This window comes from Solanum tuberosum, unplaced genomic scaffold (assembly GCF_000226075.1).
Source record: "Solanum tuberosum cultivar DM 1-3 516 R44 unplaced genomic scaffold, SolTub_3.0 scf00019, whole genome shotgun sequence".
In the NCBI taxonomy this organism is placed as follows: domain Eukaryota; kingdom Viridiplantae; phylum Streptophyta; class Magnoliopsida; order Solanales; family Solanaceae; genus Solanum; species Solanum tuberosum.
This window is the reverse complement of record NW_006238945.1, coordinates 1,146,909-1,157,304: the sequence shown is the minus strand read 5'-3', so window position 1 is coordinate 1,157,304 and position 10,396 is coordinate 1,146,909. Positions and strand designations below refer to the sequence as shown.

At 34.8% G+C, this 10,396-nt stretch overlaps 1 protein-coding gene across 1 annotated transcript; it reads right to left on the bottom strand.

Moving 5' to 3' along the window:
- Positions 1-3,093, bottom strand: LOC102578262 (glycerophosphodiester phosphodiesterase GDPDL6-like). The gene is made up of 8 exons (XM_006340476.1): positions 2,657-3,093; positions 2,470-2,579; positions 1,886-2,393; positions 1,750-1,791; positions 1,361-1,636; positions 1,106-1,242; positions 534-1,017; positions 1-454 (listed from the first exon to the last, which is right to left on the bottom strand). The coding sequence occupies exons 1-8, from the start codon at positions 3,090-3,092 to the stop codon at positions 108-110; spliced, it is 2,340 nt and encodes a 779-aa protein (XP_006340538.1). The 5' UTR covers position 3,093; the 3' UTR covers positions 1-107.
- Between the last annotated feature and the right edge of the window lie 7,303 nt (positions 3,094-10,396).

Genomic DNA, 10,396 nt, shown 5'->3' with positions numbered 1-10,396 from the left:
TCTGAAATGGTTGCCTACGGATAGTGGAATGATGAATAAATGTAGTAGGTTAAAATTAACTACATAAGTTAATTGTTTATGAACATTGTGATTGTTCCAGTTGATCCTCAGAGCAAAGTAACTAGTCCAAGCATGGTTGAAAAGAAGATAGCAACAACATTAATTGTGGTAGCAGTTGCGGTGCTTGGAGTTTGGGCTTGTTCAGGAGGAGGTGAAGGCGAAGAAGGAGCATTGGCGTTGGTGTTGTTTGAGGAAGCAGAACCTTTATCATCATCTTTGGAAATTGCAGCTACAGCAGGTAGTGGTGGAGTAACAAAGTCCTTAGTCTCCAAGTGCACTGGAGGGGGAGGCTTGTACTCTTCTACTTCTTTTGGATCAAGGGAAGTTGTTATCACATCCCCTGGATTTATGTCTGGTATCCTATATGACTCTAGATTCCCGGTGCACAAGTTCCCTGTGGCAAGAAGAAAAATGTGATTTTTCTATCTACACAATTAAGTAGATTAGATAAATTTGAGTGTTGATTTACTTACTGGTGTACGCATTAGCAGTGCCTGGGTACTGAGTTATAATTCCATCCGCACCATAGTAAATGAGGTTATGGATCAACGAATATGGATCAGAGCTATAATCCATGTAAATATCTTGGAATTCATTTAGAACAGTTCCAGCGTAGACACTAACATTGGCCCAATGCAAACATTCAATAAGGTTGGTGAAGTTCAAAGTGAAACCCTCTCCTCGAAACTGTGTGTATAAGGAATGCTTATGTAAAAATACTGCATCTGCGTGCTTCTTGATTTCCAATGCTGTCTCATTCGTTACGAATTCCACCTGTTTCTTAATGTGAAGTACTTTTTGGTAAGTCGGGATATCCTTGAATTTGTCCAGCACTGAACTTTCACCTGACATGATCAGAACCTTCTGAGTTGACTGCTTATCAAGTGTGGCGTTGCTCAAAGCAGTCGTGACTGCACCCACAACGTCAAGGCCCTTGTTGGCAAGGTAGGCAGCATTCTTTAACACACCCAAGATGCAGATATTAATAACTCTGGACTATATATATATATATGTATATGCACAATAGAGTAGAAAAGAAAATTACTTCTATGTTGATAAGAACTCCTGGAACAGCCTTTGCCTTGGCAAATTCCAAGAAATCTGAGAGAGTTACAAACTTGCCCACATTCTTGCGTGCTGGATCCCTTATCAAATCTCCATTAAATTCACTGAACATTTGAGCTGTGGCCCGGACCATATAAAATAAATAGAGAAAAGAAGAGAATTAGATTTCAGAAATCAAATCATGATAGTAATATTTGAAATATTATTGGTTGAAAGAGATGACTCGAATGCTCACGTTTTAAAGACAGAATTTCGTCCCATTCAAAATCGAAAGAGAAAATTCCCATAGAGGATTGAATTGAATCAACCTTAGCTGCTCGGCTCATGAAAGGTCCGGATGCAGTGGTGGTTGGGATGAGGTCAACTGAAGGTAAGCAGAATGCAACTCCGTCTTTTGTCATTTGGACAGAACAATCGATTATGTCAGCACCATCATTAACTGCTTTTTGATAGGCAAGATCTGTTGATCCTGGATACTCTCCATTGGCTCCGTTTGCAGAAATGATCAGAGCTGCCAATTAAAAATTGCACAATAGAATTGAGATGTCATCTTTTTCAAAAGTAAAACAGGAACGCTATCTACTACTTAGTTCTTTCATTGCACAGAGAGATTCATTTCCTTACTAGGTACTTTCCTTGAAGCATTCTTACTTCCTGCCAAGCACGCTGCAACCAGAACAAGCAACAGTAAGCTTCTAGATTTGTACAAAATAAACTTGTATTTCCTCATAATCTCAAGAAAAAAAATATATATTCTTACCAATGGCCGTTGATGCAGACGTAGGGAAGTCTGTGACCACACCGTCAACAGCAAACTTAGAGTTGTCAACGAATTGCAGATACTCTCTTTGTACATCATAGCTGTAATTGTGAGGCAAAAAGTTGTCATTTGCAAATCCATATGCAAAAACTTCAAGTCCTTGTTTATGAGCATCAGCCACTAAATTGGTACTAGGCTCTAAATAGCGAGCTTTATTGACTGGCCATATGAGTTCTCTTGGCACAACAATTCCAGTAGCGAATGTCTTGATCATTGGCAACTTTGTTAATAGTGAAGCATATGGTTCATTTGTTGTGGGTTCAACTGCATTTCTATCAATGGGAAACTTGAACATTAGCTTCGTTTTGAGACCGTGCACAACTGGTCCCATGCTCTTCAAAAAACCAATCTCTGGAGACGATATGTAAGTGATATCCTTCTTTGTCTCCACGAGTTGCTTCATATGATCAAGTAAACTCAGTTTGTGCTGGTTGTAGAATGTCGCATACTGCAATACAGTTTACGAAATTAATTACCAACAATAGCATTTAATCAAATGTTTCAACAATGAGAAAAAAAAGAACCTCGGCATTGATCCAGAGTAGAGCATTCCTGTTTTCTTCTAAATATAGGTCAGTTGGATATGGTGATAAAAAATCAAATAGATCTGTTCTGCTGAATATTGATTGTGTCACTGTAGAACAAGAACACAACAAAGTCAGGGTATTCGTAGTAGGATATATCGATTTTGATGCGTTAGTTGTGACTTACCAATTAATTTATCAAACATCTCATCACTTGTAAGGTCCAATGCAAACCATCCTTGAAGTTCTTTTCCATTAACAATGTAAGTTTTTTTACGATTAGGAAAAGCATCCGCTGCATTTGTTGTATTCTGTAGGTTTAATTGTGAGAGACAAAATCCATGTCCATCGCGACTCATATGAAGATCACATAGCAAAACAGTACCACCCTTTCCAAATATAATTGATTGACTATAAGCTAGTTCTGTTTGTGGGGGATAAAGTCCCGAAAATCCCCCATTTGCAACGACAAATGGTTCATCACCATGTAGAGTTAACCATGTATGCTTCGGAAGAGGCGGAACAGAAACAGGAACAGGAGGAATAGGAACAGGAACTGCAGCTTTTGGATCAGCTATAGTACAATGGATCATCAAGCATAATAATAACACATGTTTGATCATTTTCTTCCAATCCTGTCATTATATTTATTTAACCAAAAACAAAAGGTGATTAAGTTATATAATTTCCACTTCAAATTCAATAATGCAACCTTAACCATTTAATCCCTAATTTCAATAATGAGGTTTACTAATCTTAATCTTGTAACACCATTTGAAACAAATATTCCTTAGAATACATAGAAACCCTTTTATATTTCTCCATTCCTTATGAGTAATTCATAAGTTTCATCATTTCAATAATTTTATTAAATAATAAAATGACTAAAAATGAAACATCATTATAAATGTAAACATGCAATGACATATATATAACATCAAGAATTAAGAAGAAAGCAAGAAATACAATTAACACTCACATGAATCTTGAGATCAAAGGAAGAAAGAAGCATTTCTCCCTTGAGTTTTACAAGGACAAAAATTAAAGATAAAAATGAAAAAAAAAGATGAGGTAAGAAACTTTCAAAGAAATAAAAAGGGAGAGGGAATTTTAAATAAAATGGAGAGAATATTAAGAGGCTTTCATTAATTTTCTTTATCGCATATTTCGGACTAATATCTAGTTAGTTCTTATTTATTTTTGGAATAATCGAGATGCCGATACTAATACAGAATTAATATTTTTCTTCAAGGATAATTTTAAAGACCTTCCTTCAAATTTATTTTTATAATACTAATCTCTTTTGCGATTTATTATATGTTGTTTATCTTCTTTAGTTTGATATATTGGTAACAATTTTTTTTTTATCTATTTATTTTTAAAATAAAAGGGTAGACCTTGCCACAATTACCCTTTTCAACAACTTTGAATATATTTACTACTATATTCTAAATTTAAATGCTTAAAAACCATCTCAAAATTATGTAAGATGAATAATATTCCACTTAAGATTCAAGAATGCAACCTTTCTTACCATACAATCTCTAATTTGTACACATAATGTAATTGTTCATAAGTTGCCTCCTTATATACAAAAAGTGTAAAAGACAATAATAACAATAATCTAGAAAAGAAAAAAGAAGTGATAATGCTACATATATATGAATTAAATAATGTTCACTAAATACATATTGTAACAACAATTGAAACTGTCAAACCACACATTCTTTAGAATAATAAATACATAGAAGAGCTTATGTATTTCTATTCTTCATCTACATAATTCATAAGTAGCCTCATTTAAAATAACTTTCTTAAATAATTAAATGACTAAAAATCAAACATGCATGTTACATCATCATAAATGTAAATCTGAAAAAATATATGTGCAATAAAATATATGACATCAAGAATTAAGAGATGAAATAGAGTAATACTCACTTGAATCTTGAGATCACCAAAGGAAGAGAGAAGCATTCCCCTTTGAGTTTCAGAAGGACAAAAAAATAAAGATAAAAAAGAAAAAAAGAAAAAAAATGATGAAGTAAGAAACTCTCAAGGGAATGGAGAAAAGCCGGAAAAGAAAATGAAGAGTTTTATATAAAATGAAGAGAATATTTAGAGGCTTTAATTAATTTTCTTTCTCGCATATCTCGGATTTTATTTGGTTCTTATTATTTTATTTTCCTTTTTAATGGATTTTACTATTTTTATTCTTTCCTTTTAGTTTTTTGGTTGAATTATTTATTTTCTTTTTCTATCTTCGCACATGTGTTTATATTTCAAACAATTATTCTCATTTTGTGAATAAACATTTACTCATGCATATTTGTCAAGGGTTGATGCATCCTAGCATAACGAGTTTGAATCAATTAATTATTAAAAACATTTTAATTTTATCTTTCTATTCTACATGTGGATTTTTTAAAAAGGAAACCACCCTTTTGGTTTAATCTTTAGTTTCTTTCTTTTGTTTTTCTAATAATTGTGATTACAATTCCAGAGAAAAGAAAGATAAACATAGATCAACAAAGGATTAGTCTGTCATGGTACAAAATTTTCTAAGTCGTGATGACACCTATACTCAACTCAACAGGTGAATCATTTTCATATTTTAATTAATTTATATTGTTGACACCCAATTTTTCCCCTCCACAATTTAATTAATTTTCAAGTTTCTTCTTCAATTTGAAATAATTATTTTGAAAATCAAAAATACTTTCAAAATCATTTTCAAGGCAATGTTGACATTTTTCTATAAATATATATATAATAAAAAAAAATTCCCTTTGAATAAATACTTGGAAACCAAAAAATAGTGTTCGAATTAAATATGGATTTTATTTTCTTTAAAATTGATTAATTCACGATTTAATTGATATAGCTAATGTTTTATCTTCAAAACAATTATTTTCAAATGGTTAAATTTAAGAAGCTTTATAGTTAATTAGATATATAATTTATTTCATTTCCAATCTTATCCAAATTGAATTTTCAAGGTAAAGGGTCCAAGTCCCTTCACCCTCATTATTCCCAAATTTGGACTTCAATTGTTTGAGTCATATTTGGCCAAACAAATCATGAGAGTCCGTTCAGAGACTTTGAAAATTAGTAGAACTTGATTTTGCTTGTGTGGACTTTTAGGATGGATATCAGGCTTTTAGAGATCAGAAATAAATTTTAGCGACTAGATTTCTAATATTTAAATGACAAATTTCAGCTTTCGTCTACATTTTCTAAATTCAATTTCCTGAGCTAGGAAGCTCTGATTAAGGCGATTTCAGTTGTGTTGACTCAAGTTTTGGCGTGGCTACGTTTTGGAGTGATCGGGGAAGCTTGAAAGTCATTGTTTCAAGGTGATTTCCACCCCCAAAGGTGTTATCTAAGCTTGATTTTGGAGCTTCTATGGTGATTTTATTGCATGGGCTATTTTAGCCCATTTTCGAGCTTGGATTGTGCCAGTTTTCGGGGCACAAGTTCCTTAGCTATGTATGAATTTCTGAAGGAGACAATTTTGGGATTTCCAATGTGTGTCCCACATTCCCATTTTGATTCAATTTTCGATCCATCTCCAATTATTGTGATTATAGTGTCTAAACATCCGTATTGATATTGTGATCAATAATTTGTCAGCATGACAATGTTCGGAGTTGTTTTGAAAGCAGATAACTCTTGTGTGGTGGATTCAAAGAATGTGTGATCGACTTTGAGGTAGGTTTTGGTCTACTTTCTTGATTGGTATTTATTAGATAATATTTAGAATAAATTACATGTAATTTAGGACTATATTTGTCGGGCATTAGACATGCTTCTTTTATTCTACTTTTTCTTGATTTCCATATAAGTGTTGGGCTTATTGTGTGTGACAAGATCATTAGTTTAGGCTTGTAGCCTTACTTGTAGTATGACTTAGCGTGATTATCCTTGTTAGGATTGACACTTATGGTTTGAGGCTAGTATTGAGCCTTAGAGTATGCTTTATCACCCTTGTAGTGGTGTGTTGCTTCTGGTAGGGCTTGTTTCGTGTGGTGTATCTTATGTTAGTGCCTGAGACCTTAAAGGCTCGTCATAGTTGTAGGTTGGCATTAGTTATGCTCGGTTGTGGGCTGGATCACTATGAAAGGGGTAAGGCGTAATTCCTTAAATTATTTCTTTCCCTTGTTGATTCAAAAGCTCTTCTGGACTCCTTTGCTTGTTGATTAACGGTAGGTTTGTGTTGATTTATTGAGCTATTAATATATTATTGGGCTCGAGGCCATGGTCGAGGACCAATTGGATTTCAGGTTAGTATGCTCCTCCTTGGTAGTGTGGTAGGTTTGGTATTGTATATCTAATTGTGAGAACTTTTTTGAATGATGGTGATGGCATGCACTGCATAGGTTGTTCATTTTCACGTGTTTTGTGGTACGATCTCGGTTCATGTATGGGTTCATCATTATCATTCACAGAGAAAGACTATTTTCACTTAGTTATTATTCTAAACTGGTTTTAACAAGAGTCATATCACATGGATCACTTTGTAAAAATGATTTTTGAGATCTATGAGGCGTCGAGGATGTGCTCCTTTTCTACTTGAAATATTAGAGGCATCTAGGATGCACTCAGCTTTTACTTGGCTAGTCGGCGCGTCGGCGCCCTTTCCTGCTTGGCTTTGGCTACTTATACCTCTAGTACCACGACAAAGAGAAATTATTGTAAGACATGGATTCAGGCCCAGGCAGTGTATATAGACTTCCCACGTCTCCTATGGGTCCCTCTAGTTATTTGTTCCATTGTACATGAATAGGGAGTTGCATGGGTCCTACCTCCCTTAACGGGGTAGAGGGTAGGTGTATATACTTGCTTATTGATGGTTCTACTGCATTTTCTGCATTCATATGCATCACCTATCACATGTATAATTAATTGTTGATGCACCCTCTTGTTTTTTTGGGGCATTGGGTTATATTTGTTGTTTGTACTGTTCATGATTATGGGGTCCAGTTAGGTTATTGTTTGACTATATTACGTATTCCTTTGTTGTTGATCTGATAGTTGATAGTTTGTGGTTTAGATTTGTGGATGTTAGTCCTACTGACCTTGGGTAGTTGACTCTTGTATCATAGCTTGCCTATGAGTAGGTTGTTGGCTTGCGTTTCTAGGTACATTCTTTGACTCTATGTATCATATTCCTTCATTCTTATTGCATGTTCCGTCATATTATATCTCTTGCTTAGATACTTATCTCGTACTTTCCTTACTACCTGCTATTTATACTTGCTTTATCATTGGAGCTTAGTTGGTTAATGTCTACTGAGTATCGCTTGTTGGAACTCATACTACACTTCTACAACATGCATATGACTATACGAGTTCTGGCCGGAGACTTGAAGCTCTTGCGGAGCAACTTTTGTGACTTAAAGACTATGGTGAGCTCCTGCGTTCAGAGTTACCAGTTTCCATTTATATTGGTTAGGCTAGTCTTTATGAGTTAGGTCACCCATGAGATATCAAATCAAAGGTCGTTGAGTCATCTTTCCAACGTCACCGAGTTTGCTAAATTTCGAGTTTAGATGAGGGAGATATGCCCATTTTAGTACAGCATGTACAGATAAGGAAATTCATCCGAATTAAGGAGGGGTACTTTGGTCTTTTCCTTACCCCACTAGGCCTACACGTTTTGTTCACCCTTTTAGGAGTCTAAACTGATTGAGATCAGTTTTAGCCATTCCAAAAATAAAGCTCTTGGGGTTTTTAGCAGGAAGTTCAAGAGGAGAAAAAGGAGAAGTTCAAGCGTTCGTTCGAATTCGAGGATTTTTCGCCAAGAACTTGATTCTTTCGAGGTATGTAAGTTTTCATAGTGATGGGTTAATTCAGCCTCACACCAATCATGAGTTTTCCATTGGAATCGTTCATAAGATTTCGTATATTGAGTTCTTGAAGAGTTTTCTTGAAGTTTCGTTCTTCAATCTTTATTACTGGAGTTTGATGAGTTCTTGAGGTGAGGGTTATGAGTTTGAGGCTTGTTCTTGAGGAAAGTTGAGTAGAATTTTGTTTACTTATGTTGGGTTTATGAATCTAAGGAAGTTTGGAAGAAATCAATTGGTTCTAGGTGAATTAGGACCAAAAAATGAGAAGAAAAATTTGTTAGAATGTTCTGTGGGAGGGGTGCCAGATGCAACAGAGGGGCTGGCGTGGAGAGCCTGCAGTGCGCCAGAATTGACCCTCTGAAGTTGAGGGGCTAGCGCCCTGTGCCAGGGATGGGCCAATGTCACTTACCCCCATATTTCTTCGGTCTTTCGTTCCGTCTGAGTTCTTTTAAAACATATCTTTTCTCTCTTCATGATTATAACTATCCAAACTACATCTAATTATTGAGAAATCCTATATATCCTAATCATAATTCTTGAATTCACATTTCAAATTCAAGATAGAGTTAAGAATAAAGTTTGAGGGAGTCCTTTGAGAAGTCTTTTACAAACTATTAAAACTTGTTTTAAGACTTGAGTACTTGAGCATGAGGATGAGGAGAGTTGAGTTCATGTTTCCAAAATGAATATAAGGGAACTAAGTATTCCTGAGTGTAAATGTTTTACATTTAAAAATGAGAGGAAATTTTGATTTCCAAATGAGTTCATGAGGAGTTTTTGAGCATAATCTCTTTTAAGAGAACCTTTTGATTAATAATATCAAAGTTTGAGGATGAGAAAATGTTTTTAAACATATGCGCATGAGTTATATTATTGGAAGTAGTATTGAGCACTTATATGGGGACTAGTTCAGACAACTTAAAGTCCTTATAAACCATGTATGCCAACACGGGTAAAAGGTCATACTTTTTAGATGATTCCTTATTGCTTTTTAAGCATAGCTTAGTGGATCTACTTAGTTGAGGATGTCTTATACTCTGGCAAGGTATAGGACAGTTCTGGCAGCGTGGGAGAGACGTTGTATCATCACATAGCTCATAGTGATGGTTGTTGGTTAGAGAATCTTTCAAATAAGAGTAAAGAGTTTGCTATTGTATTTTTATATACATTGAGTTATTATCTACTATTTGAAAAGCTTTCTTTATACTGCATCTTTATTGTTACTTTTATATTGAACTGAGTTGAGTATTTCTTAGTTAAGTATCATTGAGTTGAGTTGAGTTGAGATGAGGTGAGTATGTTCTTCCTTTTTATCAGTTCAAGCTTATGTCTATGCTTTAGAGTTCCCCTTGCATGCTTGTACATGCAATGTATTGACGTCATTTGGCCTGCATCTTTTTATAATGCAGATACAGGTATTCAAGGTCATCAACAGGCGCTCTGTTGATACCACTTGCAGTCCCAGTCAACTTTGGTGAGCCTCCTTGCTTCTGGAGGGTTCCACATTTACTTTCAGTCTTGTTAGAATGTTATGGGTCTTGTCTCGACTTCCATCATAGTTATTAGAGGCTTCATAGACAGTAGTGTTTTGAGGAATCTTTTCCATTTCAATTGTTAATGTTCAAGACTTGAGTTGCCTCTTTTGGCTAGTTGAATGTTTTTATAAATATTCTGAGTTATTTACTTTGAGACTTTTTGAGAAACCTTTACTTTTGAGTTCATACACTATTGAGTAAGTCTTCCGGTGAGTACTGAGTCAGGCCAACGGTTCGATTAGGGACCAGTAATGATTCTTGAGTGTTGGCCACGTCCAGGGTGTAAGCTCGGGGTGTGACATTAAAATTTTAAACTTCTTTTCCAACACCAACTATAGTGAAGCAATGCTTGTCCTCAAAAAGATAGTTTGTATCCCTTTTCTACCAACTAACAAATACTCAACAAGTTTTGATCAATATCAGGTACATAAAGAACATCTGAAATGGCCTTATTACTTGAACTTGTTTTGATGACAATAGTTTCTTTTCCTTCAACAAAAATTTGATCACCATTTACAATCCTAACTTTGGATATTTTAATAA

Bases quoted from the DNA above. Each gene is read 5' to 3' on its own strand.
- LOC102578262 (XM_006340476.1), bottom strand. From the start codon at position 3,092: ATGATCAAACATGTGTTATTATTATGCTTGATGATCCATTGTACTATA. The intron at 1,637-1,749 runs GTAAGGAAATGA...TTTAATTGGCAG, and splicing joins TGCTTCAAGGAAAGTACCTA to CTCTGATCATTTCTGCAAAC. The intron at 1,243-1,360 runs GTGAGCATTCGA...TCCGGGCCACAG, and splicing joins CGAAATTCTGTCTTTAAAAC to CTCAAATGTTCAGTGAATTT.